At 39.4% G+C, this 19437-nt stretch overlaps 1 protein-coding gene across 1 annotated transcript; it reads left to right on the plus strand.

The window, feature by feature from the left end:
- On the plus strand, positions 13427-18839 carry LOC8084555 (probable galacturonosyltransferase 7). The gene is made up of 9 exons (XM_002465278.2): positions 13427-13902; positions 14144-14172; positions 14276-14332; positions 15390-15483; positions 15910-16013; positions 16195-16493; positions 16773-17130; positions 17218-17760; positions 17995-18839. The coding sequence occupies exons 1-9, from the start codon at positions 13785-13787 to the stop codon at positions 18277-18279; spliced, it is 1887 nt and encodes a 628-aa protein (XP_002465323.1). The 5' UTR covers positions 13427-13784; the 3' UTR covers positions 18280-18839.

The raw sequence follows: 19437 nt of genomic DNA on the forward strand, positions 1-19437 counted from the left end.
AGTGGATAAGATGTGTTTAAGTTTGAAACTCTAGTTATGCTTTTATGTTTTGTGATTAGTGTTCTTGTGCTCAAAAGGGGATTTTGGAAATTTTTCTTATTCAATAATTGAATTTTGGACCAAACCTTGGTATTATGTCTCAAAGGTGAATTTTGAACATGTGTCCAGTCATCATTGAGTTATAATTCCAAACTTGGTTGAAATTCAAGTAAATAATTTAAACAATTTAAAAATCATATTTGGTCTCTTTTTTGCTTAGTTAAAAATCTAAAAAGAATTTGGTTATGCTTTAAAAAGCAAAGTTGCTCCATTTGTGATAAGGATCAACTTTGATGTATGACATTTTTCAAGTTTTCATACAAAATCAAAAGTAATTTTGGAAATACAATTTTGCCCCTTTAAGCCTCTTTTTGGTTTTCAAACCCTAATTCAAAATCTAAGCATATTTTGTATATGTTGCAAAAATAAAAGATGTTCAGAATTTTATTCTGAGCATTTGATATGTTGACATATTTTTATCTTCTATTCAAAAATCCAAAGTAATTTCATAATTTCAGAAAGGGTATTTCGGGGAAAAGGAGGATATGCTCCTACCTCTGTTCATGGCGGTGGACATCCGAGTCTGGATCGGTGAATGCCAGCGCAAGGCCACCGTTTTATCTCGTCCAAGCGCGTGCTCGCGTCCGTGGCAAGGTGAAGCAGCTGCTGGCGAAGTGGAGCGCGACGTGTCCCTTCCTCTTGCGCTCACCGACGCCATTTTGCCACCGGAGCACCGAAGGGCAGCGCCTCGTCCAAATCCAAATTCGTCGTAACCAGTGATCCATATCCAAATTCACCGTGGAAATATATTGGTTATCTCCTTGCGCATCTCCAGAGCCCACCCTTCCTTTCTATTTCGCACCAGAGCACCGAAATTCGTTGTCTTTCTCTCCGCCGGCGACCGAGCGCCGCCGTGGAAGCTTCGTCGTGGCCAGGCCACTCCGTAAGGTTTTGGGTCGAGGTGAGAGACGTTGGAGCTTCGCCTTGCTGTCCTACAACTCATGCTCTCTCTCTTTTTCCTTGGACGCGAGCAGGATCACCGGAACGACGCCGTTGAGCTCGGAGCGTCCGCCCGACGGCACCGCCTCCATCGCCAACACTTCGGCTACCTCCCCGAGTCCCGCAATGTGAGCACCGTGCTCCTTAACCCACCCCGAACCTCCCTGTCCCTTTCGTTTGCGCTCTACCGAGCCCCAGCGGCCGGTCTACGGGTGACCGTCATGGCCGTCCGCCATTCGCGCGGCCGAGGTGGGAAGAAGGGAGTAGAGCGTGCTTAGAGCATAGCAGTGGAGTCGCGGGATCGACGCGAAGCTGTTGCGCACCCTAGCGCGAGCTCAGGCCTCGCCAGCGGCGGCCGGGACTGCGGCAAAGCCGCCGTGCGCGGAGAAGAGAGAGCTGACGGGTGGGGCTACCCCGTCAGCGACCGCGTGAGAGAGAGGGAGAGGGCGCAGCGCGTGGGCCGGCTTGGGCCGAGGTTAAACGGGCTGGCCGCAGTAGCACAGTGTTTGTTTCCTTTTTCTTTTATGCAATTTATGATGTATATTTGATTTTGTATAATAAATTATTTGCTGATCCAAAAATTATGAAAATTTTTGTGTAGGTTCTATAAATTTATTAGAACACAGGAAAAATATTAGATTTTATTTTCTGATAGTTTGCAGGTTTATATAAATTGCCTCTGTTTATTAATAAATAAATCTTCCATGATTTTTAATAATTTATGGGTATATCCAAAAATCATGAAATTTGACATATGAACTTGTGTTACTGTTATCTAGCTTCAGGAATAATTTCAACTCTTTTTGATAAAGTATGATCTGTTCCATAATAAAGCTATTTAAAATGATTATAAAAGAAATAGAAATAATTAATCCTTTTAGGATTTGAGTGATATTTTGGATTGATTGACAACCAGTGGTTACTTAGCATGATATGCTCCCTGGTTATGGATTATTTCATATAAATGATCTTTGTTGTCTGATAACTACACAACCTTGCTTAATGAAGATGATAAAACTTGCTTAGTAGTAATTTATATTTTGATAGCTAAGTTAGTTTGTTTCTATACCGTGAAGGTAAGTTGTACTCGAGGTAGTTATGTTCGTTGTTATCATCCAAGAACATGTAACCTGTCTTTATCATGTCATGAGCATCTATTTGATCATGCATATGCACTTCTACGTGTAGACTACACTCCAGAGGAATCTGATCCTCAGTGGGTTGCTTCTGAGTTTGTGGATCCATCTGGTTTTGCTGAGTTGTCGGACTTCCCTTCCGGCCAAGGCAAGCCCCGGACATTAAACCCTATCCTTGTATTTTCATAAAGTCATTTATATCACTTGAGTTAATATGATGCATTAGGTGAATAGGAGTTGGGTGAATCCTATTTGCTGCATTACCTACCTTGGTGATTCTTATATTAACCTTGATACCTGTTTTATGAAAATACTTAGTATGCTTAGCCCTGCTTATTAGATAGGTTTTCATATGAGAAAGTTTGAAGGGTTGTTGTGGAATACTTTTATGGTCAATAATGTTTCAACTTGAGACCGGTCGGTGGACTTGCTTTAAGAATGGAGTCTTAAAGTAGTGTCTCCAACTGTGTCGATTAAGGACCGTTCCGTTGGTGGCCTGCTTTGATTGAGACCTTTGAGTACAGCCCACATGCGATGGTAAGCCTTACCTATAGCTATTCCGATACTTGAGAACGGCTAACCGCGTACTGGGAGTGGAGAGATGGCGAGAGTAGCGTGTACCCACCTTACGGATCTGAGATGACCGGGAAACATCTAGATTGGTTGTAGGATGGTGGTGTACTGTACTCTCGGGTGACGCTGGACCCGTTCTTGTATGGGAGGATCTATAGAAAAGGTTGACATATGCAAGATTAAGTTCTACATATGTCGTGTGGTACTGAATCCCCAGCTGGGTTTAATCGATTCGAATCGCCGTGTTTCCTCGGATATGGAGCCTCAATCCTCACCCCATCATCGTAGTAATAAATGAACTTTGGTATAAGAAAGAGGTGGTTTGCTTATGAAAGTTTGATAATAATTTTGGTTAGTCATAAATGATGATCTTGAGTTAAAACTTGAAAGTAGGTTTTACTCTTAGTAAGCTTTTATGCAAAAGAAATGTTTTGATCCTGCTAAAGCCTTACTTTGAATCCTTATAGCCTGCATACCTGAGTTTTCACCTCCTTTCTAGTCGGTTAAGTCTTGTTGAGTACTTTTGTACGCAGAGTTTATTAACCCATGTTGCAGGTGAACCTTTTGATCAACCTTTTGATGGTCGTTGTTTCTTCACTCTTGTGGAGGAGAGTGATGATGATGAATCTGATGTGTGACCTTGGGCAAGTAAAGCTTGTTGTGTGACTTATGGTATATGTAATATAAAGTTCCGAACCCTTTATGTACTAAATACTTATGGTTTGTAACCTTTGGACTTAAGTTTCAATCTATGTTATATAACCTTTCCGCTTTTACTCTGATTTATCTTATCTATGAAATGTTGTAATACTGTAATGCTTAATGAGAGAATTCCTGGAAAGAATGTAACGTGGATGATTCGGGTTTCCCGAGGACACCCGACAGACTTCTTGAGTCATTTGGAACTCGTGTACGCCGATCAGAAGTCTTTGAGACAATGATGGGTGCATGTGGGCCACTTAATTCAGGAGGTTCTGCCACAATTTATGGCTAAATATAAACAATAGCATGAGGTGCCGGTGAAATAGTGGGTTGGAAATATATTTTAATGGGTGTAGTGCATAAGTGGTTTGGTTTGGTGTGGATGATTGAAGTCATGGTCTAATTTGGTTTGGATTTGACTTTCACATATATATATATATTGGATTGGTGTGGGTTTGGTTTGGATCTCAACCCACTGTCGGGTGGCCCGTTGCTGGGTGCAGTACGCAAATAGGCCCGTTGCTGGGAGCAGCCGTGGCCCGTTGCTAGAGATGGATTAAAGCTGCAGCCACAGTTCACTTGAGATGGATTAAAGCTGCAGCCACAGTTTAGCACATTGCATTTTGAGAAGGGGAACAATACAAAGTTAAATTAAAAAAAGGAGTATGGTGTAAGTTCAGATAACGTTTTTTTGGAAACGGAAGATTTTATTGCATCCACTCCACTCATGCCAGCACCGGTACAGAGCCCAGAGGTAGTGGAGCAGTGCATTTGCGTCCGCTCGCTGCCACGCAAGCAAGATTTGAGTGGGGCCTTGTTTACTTCCAAAAAATTTTGCAAAATAGGAATAGTAGCACTTTCGTTTGTATTTGACAAATATTGTCCAATTATGGACTAACTAGGCTCAAAAGATTTGTCTCGTCAATTTCGACCAAACTATGCAATTAGTTTTTATTTTCATCTATATTTAATACTTCATGCATACGTTTAAAGATTCGATGTGACGGGGAATCTGAAATATTTTGCAAAATTTTTGGGGAACTAAACAAGGCCCTTGTTTAGTTCCCTAAAAATTTTGCAAAATTTTTCAGATTCTCCGTCACATCGAATTTTTAGACGTATGCATAAAGTATTAAATATAGATGAAAATAAAAACTAATTACACAGTTTGATCGAAATTGACGAAACGAATCTTTTGAGCCTAGTTAGTCCATGATTGGACAATATTTGTCAAATATAAACGAAATTGGTACTGTTCACATTTTGCAAAATTTTTTAGAACTAAACAAGGTCATATTCACATGAATAGATGTCCAATCCGCATTCGCTCCCGAGCTGCTTTTGCCCTACTGACTCCTGCCGTCCTGCGGTCGAGGAATGGACGGAAGAAAAGATCCTAAGGTCTTATTTAGTTTCGATTTTTTTTAATTACTGTAACACTTTCGTTTTTATTTATTAATTATTATTTAATTATAAACGAACTAGATTTAAAATGTTCATCTCATGATTTACAAATAAATTGTATAATTAATTTTTGTTTTTGTCTATATTTAATGCTTAATACATGTGTTACAAGATTCGATATGACGAAAAATCTTAATTTTTTTTATTTTTTTGGGTGTACTAGACAGGCCCTCCTTGATTGCAATTGCAAACATGCGCAAGTTTACAAAAAATTACACGAAGAGGCATGGCCAAATATGCGCAGAAAAAAAAGGAAACGGATATACGATCAGCCGTGCTCTACAAACTGCCCAAGGCTAGTTCCGAAAAGTGAAAAGTTTTCGGTACTGTAGCATTTTCTTTTGTTTGTGACAAATATTATTCAATTATGGACTAACTAGGATCAAAAGATTCGTCTCGTGATTTACAGCTAAACTGTGTAATTAGTTTTTGTTTTCGTCTATATTTAATGTTTCATACATGTGCCATAAGATTCGATGTGACGAGGAATTTTGAAAACTTTTTAGTTTTCAGGATGAACAGGCCAAGTATACGTTTCCGGCTGGCCGGCTCTAATCCACTGCTGCCCTTTGAGTTTGATTTTTTTTTGCAATTTTATAAATGAACAAAGGGCCTTCAATTTTTGCAAAAAGGGGTGTTTAGTTCCCCTTTTTTCAAAAAGTTTTGGTTTTGGTCCATTATTTTGTAAAATGGAACTAAACACTATGCAAATTTTTTGATAAAAAAGGTGATTATTCTACATTTTGGATTTTGACATGAAGAGACAAAAAAAACCCAAAAAAAGTCTCAATAAGCTCTTAAAAGGGCAATAAATTCTGCATTTTTTATGCAACTAAACATGACCCTAAAATTTTTGGCATTTTACATTTCATCACTCCAAAGTAGTTGACATTTTGTATTTTAAATTATAATATGGGAAACTAAACACCCCCTTTCATTTGTTTGTCCCATGTTTAAACCATCAGAGCAGTTGTGATGCGTATATATAAAATTCTTCGGTTCCGAATTATAAGTACCCAAAAAAAAAGAGAGTTTTGCAGCGGCAACCACTGATAACTATTAAGCAGCAAATGACAGGCCAAGTTACATTACAGATTAGTAGTGTACGAATGAAATGGAGCGGCAACCACTGGTAATTAAGCAGCAAATGACAGGTCAAGTTACAACAGATTACTATTGTACTACGAATGAAGATGAATAGATGATGACCACAAGCTCTTGTTACGACTTTTTACGATTTGTTTCTTTTTGACCACCCTCTGTCGCTTCTCTTTGGAGCTGGACGCTACGCACGCCAGCCCTTGCAGTCGTGCGCCTCGGAAGCTGGGAAAGCTTTGGCCACTGCCGACTCCCGTAGTCCCGTGCTGTGCTCTGCCTCTGTTCTCCATTTCGCATCCAGAGACTGCCGCTGCCTCCGCTGTCAATACCGCGCTGGTCCAGTTCCACTTTCAGTCCGTGGACGCTGTAGTTTCCTAGTACAACAGTTTGGTTTGGTTCATCGGCGGTTATTTTAAGGCCTTGTTTAGTTCCGAAAAAATTTGGAAAATCGACACTGTAGCACTTTCGTTTGTATTTGACAAATATTGTTCAATTATAGACTAACTAGGCTCAAAAGATTCGTCTCGTCAATTTCGACTAAATTGTACAATTAGTTTTTATTTTTATTTTTATTTAATATTTTATGCATACGTCTAAAGATTCGATGTGACAGGAATATGAAAAATTTTGCAAAATTTTCTGGAAACTAAACAAGGCGGTCGATTACGGGTTCTCACACATGCAGAGCACACGTACGCCGCCTAGGCGTACGGCGTACCCCTCCGCGGCTCCCGATTCTCCCTCCGTCGCGCGCCACGAGGTCGAGAATGATCAACCACCGCACCGTCCGCCTACGCTTGCTCCGTTCCTGACACTTGTTGCCATGGCCCTATTCGCTTAGATTTATCTATCTAATTTGTCTATCGTTCTATTATTTAACAGTGTTTTTTTTTAAATAATGACTTTTTATACAAGCAATGGGGCTCATGTCGCATAGCATCGCCGAGATCCCCAGCTGTCGTCGCTGGTCGGCTTCACGTGCTTGTGCTGCTTGGTTTGCCTTCACCGACTCAACTCTGCCTACGTGTATCGGTGTATGTCCAAGCAACCACTAGTCTGATGGTAGAGAAAATTCCTTCAATCGGCACGAACACGAGACGTGATTTTCGGCGGGTAGAACCGCCGCAGTAAGGACGGCCCATGCACGGTCTATTTGCGTTTCTTCACTTCACGTGCCGCTGCCGCTGCGGCGCGGCGCCATCGCCTCCGTCCCGTCCGTCCCGTACTACAAGTCTACAATACCTAAGCCTTGTTTAGTTCGCAAAAAATTCAGTTTTCGGCTACTGTAGCATTTTCGTTTTTATTTGACAAATATTATCCAAACAAGGAGTAACTAGACTCAAAAGATTCATCTCACAAATTACAGATAAACTGTGTAATTAGTTTTTATTTTCATCTATATTTAATGCTCCATGCATGCGACCAAAGATTCGATGTGATGGGGAATCTTGAAAATTTTAGGCCTTGTTTAGTTCCGAAAAGTGAAAATTTTTCGATACTGTAGTACTTTCGTTTGTTTGTGATAAATATTATTTAATTATGGACAAACTAGGATCAAAAGATTCGTCTTGTGATTTACAGTTAAATTGTGTAATTAGTTTTTGTTTTCGTCTATATTTAATGTTTCATGCATGTGTCATAAGATTCGATGTGACAGAGAATCTTGAAAACTTTTTGATTTTCAGGGTGAACTAAACAAGGCCTACTACTACGGTGACCAGTGACCTGGCTCCTGGGAGTTGGGGCTGGCGCAGGCTGGAGCGGGGCAGGGCAAGTGGGCAACGCAGCGCCAAATCTGTGCGACGTCCTGGGCCTTGTTTAGTTCAAAAAAATTTGCAAAATTTTTCAGATTCCCCGTCACATCGAATCTTTAGACGTATGCATGAAGTAATAAATATAGACGAAAATAAAAACTAATTACACAGTTTGGTCGGAATTGACGAGACGAATCTTTTGAGCCTAGTTAGTCTATGATTGGACAATATTTGTCAAATACAAACGAAATTGGTACTATTCACATTTTGCAAAATATTTTGGAACTAAACAAGGCCCTGGTTGGGCCTTGTTTAGTTCACCCCTAAAACCAAAAAGTTTTCAAGATTCCTCATCATATCAAATCTTGTAGCACCTGCATGAAGCATTAAATATAGACGAAAACAAAAACTAATTATACAGTTTATGTGTAAATCACGAGACGAATCTTTTGATCCTAATTAGTCTATAATTAAATAATATTTATCATAAACAAACGAAAGTGCTACAGTGTCGAAATCCGAAATTTTTTCGGAACTAAACAAGGCCTTGGTTGGTTTCTCCACGGGGGGTTTCTCCACGGGGAGCGGAAGAAATGGCCAAACCCAAACGGGTGGATGCGTGGGCCGTGGGGCGCTGAGCCGTTTCGTGTCCTTTTCGATGGGAACCCGTGTCCTCCTCGTCTTCATTTCCTCACGCAGCGCGAAGCACGGCAGCTGGGATCCAAGATCCAACGGCTACTGGCAAAGCCTACTGCCGCTGCCGGAGAGAGCCGTGGTACAGGCGGACAACGGATTTGTGCCGGCAAAAGTGACAGGTTTTGGGATTCCTGTGCAATGATGACTCAACTGTTCTCTTTCAGTGCGGGTCGATCAGTACTTTATTTGGTTTTCAACCAATCGGGGTACAGTATTTGGTTTTCCATTAAGGCCTTGTTTAGTTCACCCCGAAATTCAAAAATTTTTGAAGATTCTTTGTCACATCGAATCTTACGGCACATGCATGAAATATTAAATATAGACGAAAACAAAAACTAATCACAAAGTTTGACTGTAAATCACGAGACGAATCTTTTGACCCTAGTTAGTCTATGATTGGATAATATTTACCACAAACAAACGAAAGTGCTACAGTTCCGAAAACTTTTCAGTTTTCGAAACTAAACAAGGCCTAATAGTACTGCCATGTCAATAGAGCCTTTTTCGTGCGTGCTACCTGTCAACATTTACAGGCAATGACCAATTTGATTGGGACGTGGATAGCCAAAGCCATGGGCATGTTTACCCCAACCCCCCCCCCCCCCCCCCCCCCCTATCCCTGACAGAGAGAATGTGACGCATTTTTAAGTACCGTCTTACAGGGAGCAATGCATGCAAAAGGATGGCATCATAGAATGTGCCGTTTTCTTTTTAACGCTTTGTTTAGTTGCACCCAAAATCTACAAACTTTTTTCAAGATTTCTCATCACATTAAATATTGCGGTATATACATAGATCATTAAATACATAAATAAAATAACTAATTGCACAGTTTACCTATAATTTACGAGACGAATCTTTTGAGCCTAGTTAGTTCATGGTTAGGTAATATTTACTAAATACAAACTAAAATGCTACAATATTTAAAAAATTTTCACTCGAAAACTAAACAAGGCTTAAGTATTGTCGCCTTGTTCAGTTCCAAAATTTTTTGGGTTTTGGGTATTGTAGCATTTCCGTTTTTATAGACTAACTATACTCAAAAGAATTATTTCGCGATTTACAGGTAAACTTTAGTTTTTGTTTTTATACATATTTAATGCTTGCAGCAAGATTCGATGTAACGGAGAATCTTAATTTTTTTTAGTTTCTGGGTGAACTAAACAAGGCCTACTATACATGTCCGTCCTCCTGAGCCAGCGCCATCTTCGCAATTCTAGCACACCATTACTTGCAACTCGTGAGAACGGGAGTGGTAGCATTTTTTATGCTTTCCCCGAAGCAGGGTCCTTCGTGGCACCTGTATCAAAAGCGAGCAAAATAGAAAATAATGCAAATGGTTCTTTTCGTGTCAGCAACTCAGCATAAGTGTTTGTGCTATGATAATAGGAAAAAAAAAACACCTCCTTTTGAAAAGGCAGAATATACAAACATATTACTAGTTTCGCCTCAGATCATGTCATGTTGCTTAATTAGCAAGGGAAAAAAGGTCACAAAATTGTCGGCTAAGGTGCATGTGTAGATCTAGTGTAGCTGATGCATTAAAGGCGGTGCTGAGTGTAGTGGTGAATCTCTTCTGCGCTGCATATGCGGCTACTCTCTCCGTTCCAAATTATAAATCATTTCAAAAATTTTGAAGAATTAAAATATTTTCAAGTTTGACCAAAAATATAAAGAGAAATATAAAGATTTATGTCATAAAATAGATACACTATGAAAATATAACTAACAAAGAATCTAATAATACTTGGATGGTATAAAAAATGTTATTATTTTGCTATATAAATTTGGTCAAACTTGAAAAACTTTGACTCTCCAAGATTCTTGAAATGACTTATAATTTAGGACGGATGGAGTACATTATTCTTCATCTGGAAATTTATGAGCAGAAAAGCAGGGGAAAGGAGGCAAAGATCGATCTTCATTCAGGGCTACGTTTAGCTTTGCGTATCCAGTGTTCCCGGCAAGTAGTTCAGCCCGGAAAAACGGCAGCACAATCAGGGTTAGGAGCAACGAGCAGCGCAGCAGAAATTATTATTGTCCGGTCAACTGTAGGGATTAGGGAACGTTGCGGTTATGAGTAGCACACAGACATCCGATTGGAAGAAAATTAATCAGGCGTCGCTGTCATGAGATTTAAACGGGTCGGTGAGTCCATCTGAAGTGCATCACACTGGTGGTGATCGGCGACCTGATTTTCTGCGCCTGCGCCGTGGGTAGCTTCAGATCGGGCTACCTTGAGCGATGGAAGATTGGAAGACACTAACTAGGTCACCCAGATTGTTTCAATCCGAGACTAAGGCGAGTCTCAATACATAGTTTCATAGCGTCATTACCAATATAACAAAACTTTGATGAAACACTCAATCTTCATATATAGTTTCGTTATATAGTTTCATAGACATTTAATTTTATGACTCACATAGATAGTTGGTAAGGCTAGTTTCAATGGTGTTTCATCAGAGTTTCATGTACATTAAATATGTTGATGTGACATTATATTAATGAAGAGAGAGGTGATAAGAGTTTTATGGGAGTAGAAAGAGTTTCATTAGGATAAAACTCTTCGATGTTGTTTCCAAGATATGGATGATGAAACCCACATTGAGGATGATCTAATCGTGCCAAGAGAGTTTAGATGAAATTCATATATTCTCTCTCTTTTTAAATACACTGTCACATCATAAAAAATACTTATATAGCAACCTATTTAATACAAATGAAACACACTTGAAACTTCTACTAAGGCCTTGTTTAGTTCACTCAAAAAACCAAAAAAATTTTAAGATTCCCTGTCACATCGAATCTTGCGGCACATGCATGGAACATTATAGGTAAAAATAAAAACTAATTACACAGTTTGTCTGTAAATCGGGAGACGGGTCTTTTAAGTCTAGTTACTCCATCATTGGACAATGTTTATCAAATAAAAACGAAAGTGTTACAGTGTCAAAATCCAAAAAAAATTCGGATCTAAACAAGGCCTAAGACTGACCCAACCAATAGGTTTTGATGAGGTCACATTGGAGAGGTGAAGGTAAACCATTAAATTAGCATAACTAGCTAGCTCCTACACATGTTACAACAAATTAAAATTTCTTATCATTGAGTGCATTCTATTTTCACTGTTCATTTGCTAAAAAATAGTACACATTGGATACTGCATATATTCTATAAGATAAATGTTTCAACATCTATAGTTATATAGTTATTTTTTTCTTTATTGATTCATGTGTTCAATATGTATGTTTAGCTGAAACCTTAACATAATATTTGTTGTAACGTCTAGATTTTGGCTTTCAAATATTGATCTTATTAGTATTTTTTTGTCTATATGTTAAGCTGCAAAACTAATATGTACTGTATCTAAATAAGTGCACTTTTCACTATTCAATTCGTTAGTAGCATATGCATATAGTAAATTTGATTGGATATTTTAGTTTATTTTAGATAATGAGAGATAACATAATTTATATGCAAACTTATGGAGTTATGTTATATGCAAATTTATGGAGAGATAATCTATTTAGGCAATTTAATTATTTTTAATCTACTGGTTACTTTAGTTTATCTTTTATAATGGTAGACATGTAACTTATATGCAAATCTAGTTGTTTTTATAATAGTAGAGGTGAATAATTGTTTTTTAAATGAAGTATATCCAATAGCTATTATTGCTAGATGCTACAAAATTAATGACATGTTGTTTATAGATTTTTGAATTTGTATAATTTATTTTCAATGCTTCTTAAAAGAATTAGCATGAGAGCCTCCGATTTTTAACAGTACCATAACAACTCAGCATAGCACGTGGTCAGGTTGGTTATTATAGCGGAACATATCCACCCTTGTTTGGATCTATAAGTTTTGTTGACACGTGTATTTTTTAAAAAATATTGTTTGCATAAAAGCAGATGATATTTGTAGTTAGTGTTGCCGGTTTCCATTTTCTTGCACACTATGTTTAAGAAAAAGAAAACATTCGTAAAAAGTTTCATTTTTTTATATTTGCAAAATCAAAGCTACGCGGTTAGTGTTCCTATGTTTTTTATTTTCTTCTCAAATATCTGAACTGTGTGGAATTGGTAGCTACTTTTGCAGTATACATGAACTATGTGACCGTGGACATACCTCAACAGTGAAAATATTAACACGATTAACCCCCACACTAAGGGCTACAGTGTGTAGATCTGGTCAAAAACCGGTTCAGATCAGGCAAAAATTTGTGAGGCAAAAAGTTTTAGCCTAAGCTCAATAGAACACACTGGCGAATATGATCAAATTGTTTTTAGTTTTTCTATTATGGGTTGGATTTTTTCAAGTCAGGTCATGAATAAAAAAATATAACCTGATTTGACACTTTATCGGGCAAGGTTGGTCGGATCGATTATTTTCATTTTAATTTTTTTTGTTATTTTTCTGAATGATTATTTTATATTTATTTTGTTGTAGCCTCCCTTTATCTGAACGTATTTGCGAAAGTCTTGGTCGATCGTTCTACCCTCCCTCTTGTTGTGACATTGCAGTACCAGTGAGCAAAAATGTATAACTATTCCTCCAAGAAAAAATTGCAGATGACATTACCTAAGGTATGTTTCTTAATCCATAGGAAAAATGGCGATCAAACTGTTGCATTACGAGACGACGAAACAAACATTAGGAAAAAAAAAAGAAAGACGTCAATGGAATAAAACCCTTCTCGTCACTGGCCATCAAGATGAGCTGCCGCAGCATATCCGTATTGACCCCACCATCGCTGATTTTATAATTTGCAAGTCGGCAGCTGTAGTTAAATTAAATTAATAACCAGCAAAGCAAATCCAAATGCGTGAAAACTGACTCAAAGCACGGAGAAATAAACAACAAAAAAAAGTATAGTGATATAATAATAAAATTGCATTGCAAAAGCGGAAAAAAAAAGAGACGCATTCCGGAAAAACGTTTTATTCCTTGACAACCCCGCACACGTACACACACTCGTCCCTTCCCTTCCCCTGCCTCCATCTGCAATCTTCCCTCCTCCTCCTCCCTTCGACGCTCTCCCCTTGCTTCTCGCGCACACTAACCAATCCGAGCACCCGACGCCGCGGCCCCCGATCGAATCCACCGGAGCCGCCCGCCTGGGGCCCGCCCGCGCCATTGCTCGAATCGGGAGGCGTTCGTCCGCCCGCGCTGCTGCCCCGCACTCCCGCGCCGTGGCGGTGGCGTTGGCGGTATGTATGATCGCTAGAGGGAGAGGAGGAGGAGGCGGCGGCAGCAGCGGTGGGGATTAGGGCGGCGGTAGTGCTGGTGCCGGGAGGAGGAGGAGGAGGAGGCGTAGCCCATGAAGGCGACGGCGCCGCCGGCAAAGCGGCGGAGGGGCCCGCGGCTGGCGGTGCTGGCGCTCGTGTTCTGTTCGCTGCTCGTGCCGATCGCCTTCCTCTTCAACCGCTTCCCCGCCGGTGAGTCCTCTGCTTCGTCCCCGTCACGACCCCACGCCCGCGGAACCCCCGGATTTGGGGGAATGCAGGCGTCGGCGCGGATCGGATCAGTGCCGTGCCACACGGATCTGTTCCTCGGAGCTTTGTGCCCTGTGTTATCGTGTAGCGTGTCGTATTAGCGATTTTGTTGTTGCGCTCCTGTTTATTGGGATTTTTTCGGAGGTCCGATTTCTAATGGGTTCGATCGTCTTTTGTTGTGCAGTGTATGTGACGGATGAGCGCCCTCAGCAGGTAACTGCATTTTTTTTCTCTTAGAATACTATATGCAAATTTTCATGATGTTTTGAAAGAAAATATTCATGGACGTGTTTCATTCTGTTTGTGTTTAATGCAGGAGATCGACTTGCCTTCTTCTCGCAAAGCGTTTGAAAGTGGTGGCTCTGTAAATGAAGTAAGGCGGGACAGTGCTTGTGTTAGTGTTGTCAGTGATTAGCTTTTTATAAACCATGCATCTGTCAGTAGCTTGGTGGTTGTTGACATGATCATGCGCCGTAGGATTGCTTGTATTTGTTCTGCAGCTTGTATTTGGTTGTAGCTATTGTTTTTATTTGCTCCCTTTTGCTGTCAACACTAGTCATAATTAGAGAGGCCTACTAGCACCAGTGCAACTAAAACAGAGATGTTTTCTACTCCTTCAGTCCGAAAAAACTTGATGTTCTAGGATTGTCCTTAGTCAAACTACCTAAGCTTGACTAAATTTACAGAGAAAAGGACTTCAAATTTTAGCTTTGAACTGCATCTCACATAGATTGGCTAGACCAAAACATCATTAGGTCAACAAAATTAACCAATTGGACCACAAGTAGGGCAATATTCTGTTATTCATATTACTTGGCACCTCTACAGCTCAGCAAATTCTGATAACACAGCTTAGGAAATTAATTGCATTGAGTGCGCGTCACTTGTGCAATTATTGCTCCATCTTTTCCCCACGTCTTAACATTGTGTCATCCTATTGGTTGTCAGAAGTGTTGAACCATTAAAAAAAGGTGGTTCAGGGATATGTGTTTGCATCCAATTGATTTTTGCTCAATTGTGCATAACTCTCAAATAAATGGCGGGGGAAAGAAAATCTCTGTAGCTTATTGGTTTTTACTGGAGGCAAGCACATTTGAGTTGGAGAACATGGAATTCGATCAGCTTCAAGAGATTGTTAAGAACTCATCAATTATTGTGTTTGTTGGCTCTTGGGGCAAAGTTGTACAAGTGAATGTCCGCTAAACAATTTTGGCCACTAAATCCAACAGCTAGAAACCATCCCGCAGAAATATTCATCTGATATCTCTGTTTCCCTAGCCTCCTCTTCAAGGCCGTGAACTATGATAGGGAAAACTATATATATATATGATTAAAACATTATTTCTGTCTTTCAGTATTTGCTACATTACTTAACATCTCCCAGATTTATATTGAAGTCCCTAATCCTTTCTTCTCTTCCTGATTTTCAGGATGTGTCCAAGAAGACTCCCGGGAGCAGTAGTGTGTCGCACCGTAATATTGATAGTGACCCTTCCATAGATAGCTCTAAGCCAAAAGCTATAGGTTGGTACAAAGGAAACCATCAAATAATTTCAATTCAATCAGCATTAGAAAATGTGCAAATGCTGCAATATAACCCTTAGTACATACAAAATAAAAAACGATGTAGGAAAACAATGATTTGGGTTGTGTGAACTTTATTTGATTTGTTGGACTTTAACTCTACTTTGTTTCCAATATCTCAGTATCTGCTTCGTACTTGTTGCATGTTTACAGTAATGTATGTAGCAGTATTGTACATTTCACCAAAAAAAAAAACAATAAGTTAACGTGAATCTGTAAAGTTTAAATGAATGCTAGTGTAATTACCTAGGGTATAGTGGTCATTAGCGATAATTGGTCATTTGCCATCAATTTCATACTTCCTTATGATATACTGAACCTTCATGTTGGCACGTGTGCTGACATGACAATTGGTTCTATATGCAGTTCTCCCGCCTCCAAAAATTGAACAAGTAGTCCTCCCCCCTCCAAAAGTTGAACCCAAACCAGAAGTGAAGCCAGTACCAGTTCCAGTTCATCAAAACCCAAAAGTATGGATGCTTCTCAGCTATTTGATTTTTAGCAAATTATTTTTTATGTCTAACTTCACTTTACCACCGATCTGTAGTTCTGTACAGTTGCTTCCTCTTACCTTAGCTCAGGCTGCAATCTGGCTGTTTTGTATGAGAAGTGTATTTATATATTATTTTTTTAAACACTTATTCCTTCCAGATTAACCCTGAGAAGATTAAAAGGCCTCCCAGAGTTCAAAGTGCTGATGAGGTGGAAAAGGCTAAGGCTTGTCAACTTGAGTTTGGGAGTTACTGTCTCTGGTCCATAGAGCACAAAGAAGTTATGATAGATACCATTGTGAAAAGGCTGAAAGATCAGCTATTTGTAGCCCGATCTTACTACCCAAGCATTGCGAAGCTTAAAGGAAAGGAGACATTGACTCGTGAACTGAAGCAAAATATTCAAGAGCATGAGAGGGTTCTTAGTGAATCCATCGTGGATGCTGATCTACCATCCTTGTGAGTATTTAGCATGTGTGATTGCCAGTTCATGTCTTTAATGCTTGTCCTGATTGATTTTGTTAATTGCAAGTGTTACAGTCTATGTTAGATAGATTCTCTTACAGATAATATTTGTCTGAAAATCCTATTTTATCATATATTTCAGTACCCTACTTTCAAGATGTTCCTTCAACTGTACATGTTTTATGATGTAATTTTTAATTCACGCCCTTAAAAAGAAGTAAAATTTTGCATCACGAGGCTCTTCTGATTTTAACATCTGACATGTTCTTCCAGTATAAAAATGAAGATAGAGAGGATGGACCAATCAATAGCAAGAGCCAAATCATGCACTGTGGATTGTAACAATGTTGACAGAAAGCTTCGTCAAATTCTTCATATGACAGAGGATGAAGCTCATTTTCATATGAAGCAGAGTGCATACCTATACAACCTTGGTGTTCACACCATGCCTAAAAGTCATCATTGTCTTAATATGAGGTTGACAGTAGAGTACTTTAAATCCATGCCATTGGATCCAAATGACTCTTCTGCCCATAAGTTTAACATTCCAGACAATAGGCACTATGTTATATTGTCAAAAAATGTCCTTGCTGCTTCTGTTGTCATCAACTCAACTGTTAGTAGCTCTGAGGTATGCAGGAAGTTTTTAGTTTCTCCTTTAAAGCTGTTAGTGCATCTTCTGGGCTCAGCATTGCTAACATCCTCTTTCCTATTGCAGGATACTGAAAATGTAGTCTTTCATGTACTAACTGATGCTCAAAATTTTTATGCCATGAAGCACTGGTTTGCAAGAAACTCCTACAGGGAATCAGCTGTCAATGTCATAAATTATGAACAAATTATTTTCGAGAATTTTCCTGAGTTTGGAACCCAACAGTTATATTTGCCTGAGGAATTTCGTGTTTTCATCAGTAGCCTGGAGCGGCCTACTGAGAAGAGTAGAATGGAGTATTTATCAGTGTTCAGTCACTCACATTTCTTTCTTGCTGAAATATTCAAAGATTTAAAGAAGGTAATTGTGTTGGATGATGATGTGGTTGTTCAACGTGATATTTCTTTCTTGTGGAATCTTGATATGGGAGATAAGGTCAATGGTGCTGTCAGATTTTGTGGTTTGAAACTTGGCCAACTGAAGAACCTTCTGGGTAGGACAATGTACGATCAACAGTCATGTGCATGGATGTCTGGGGTTAATGTGATTGATTTGGACAAATGGAGAGATCATAATGTTACAGAGAATTACCTGCAACTCCTGAGAAAGGTTGGTTTATTTCTCATTCCACTTGTTTAAATTATAGTTGCTTTATTCCCTAATTTGTTGCTAGTGAATTTGTTGACTACTATGGAATCATGACCTATTTATGGTACTTGAGTTCTTGAGTGGTTCTCAATTAATTTTGGCCTTCCAGCTTCTGAAAACAATATATGACTTGTATACTCACGAAACTGTATGGGACTGATCAACTAATATTCTTCCACTCTAATGTTGTTGTAGTTTGGGAACAATGATGACGAGGCCTCTTTGCGAGCTTCCGCTTTGCCTATAAGTTTGTTGTCGTTTCAGCATCTTCTATATCCACTTGATGAGAGATTGACTTTATCTGGACTTGGATATGACTATGGAATTAAAGAAGAAGTTGCTCAGAGTTCTGCTTCATTGCATTACAATGGAAATATGAAACCTTGGCTTGAATTGGGTATACCAGATTATAGGAAGTACTGGAAGAGGTTTCTTACACGAGATGAGAGATTCATGGATGAGTGCAATGTAAGTCCATAGTGCACTAGAGCTTGGGAGCCGGATCATTTTTGACAGTAGATTTCAGTCTACTGCTGTACTATATACTAAGAGGACCAACACTTCCGTTAAGAAAAGACCTGGGAAGCAGTCACTAGCCATCAATTTTGACAGAGTAGATCCAGCACCATCTGTTCATTGAACTTGTGAGCTCGATGGATGGTTTTTTCTGCAGTTAGAGGAGTTTAGTGTTAAGTTTGAAGGATAATGCAGTAGACAACGTTGGTGTGGTGGTGAGGCTCCAGGTAAGAGGGAGCATCACTCTCACGTAACAGGAATGATCATTGGTGGATTGAGGCGCCTTAATTGAAATTGGTGCCTTCCACCTCATCGATGCAGGTTAATTCTTTTCTTTGTTGATTTTTTGACCCCTCTTGCTTTGTCCTTCTGCCAATAAGGACATACACAGGTTAAAATTCAAATTCGTTGCTCTTAGTTGTTGCACATTGATTGTTCTATCATTATTATGTTGATGCAAAGTATATTATGATGTCAGAGACTCATCTCTTACAAAAACGAGATTAACAACTGTTCTATTTGGATGTCTTCTGAGCACTCAAACATTATCTCATGACCCAGCAGATTTGTATATCCATATATGTTCGTGACTGGGTGTAACTGCCCACATAGGTTTCCTCTGTGCTCCACTGTGGCCTAAAAGAATTAAGTGCACTGCGGTTCGTAGCAATACATATGCTTGATATCCCAGCAGTAAAAACGTGCTCCAGGCACTGGATGAATGGAGATCATTGTCACTGTAAATTGGCTCTTAAACCATTTTGCGATGTAATAATCATGTAAAAACTGTAAAACATGCAAATTTGCCAAGGCAGCAATAAGTATCAGACTCGAATAAAGCGTAAACAATGCGAGTACGCTTGTGATCTCAGAGAGTAAAAGGTGACTTAGACAGGTCCTGTATGCAAAATCGTACTCCGTGTTTGTCTAGGGCTGAATTTCAGGGTGTGTTTGGTTGTCTGGCTTAACCCCTAGTCAGGTTTGTATAATGTAACTTGGGCTTGTTTGGTTCCTGTAAGGCCTACTAGCTAGGCTTGCACAAGCTCATTTTGTATGTGTTAGTTGGCTTGCTAGAAGTTGGCTTGCTAGAAACGCTCGTATTGGTAGAGCTAGGCTCCATCT

The sequence above is a fragment of the Sorghum bicolor genome, chromosome 1, assembly GCF_000003195.3.
Source record: "Sorghum bicolor cultivar BTx623 chromosome 1, Sorghum_bicolor_NCBIv3, whole genome shotgun sequence".
Lineage (NCBI taxonomy): Eukaryota > Viridiplantae > Streptophyta > Magnoliopsida > Poales > Poaceae > Sorghum > Sorghum bicolor.

Excerpts from the sequence above, each read along its gene's own strand:
- LOC8084555 (XM_002465278.2), top strand. The coding sequence starts at position 13,785 with ATGAAGGCGACGGCGCCGCCGGCAAAGCGGCGGAGGGGCCCGCGGCTG. Across the intron at positions 13,903-14,143 it reads CTTCAACCGCTTCCCCGCCG|TGTATGTGACGGATGAGCGC; the intron begins GTGAGTCCTCTG and ends TTTGTTGTGCAG. Across the intron at positions 17,131-17,217 it reads CAACTGTTAGTAGCTCTGAG|GATACTGAAAATGTAGTCTT; the intron begins GTATGCAGGAAG and ends TTCCTATTGCAG.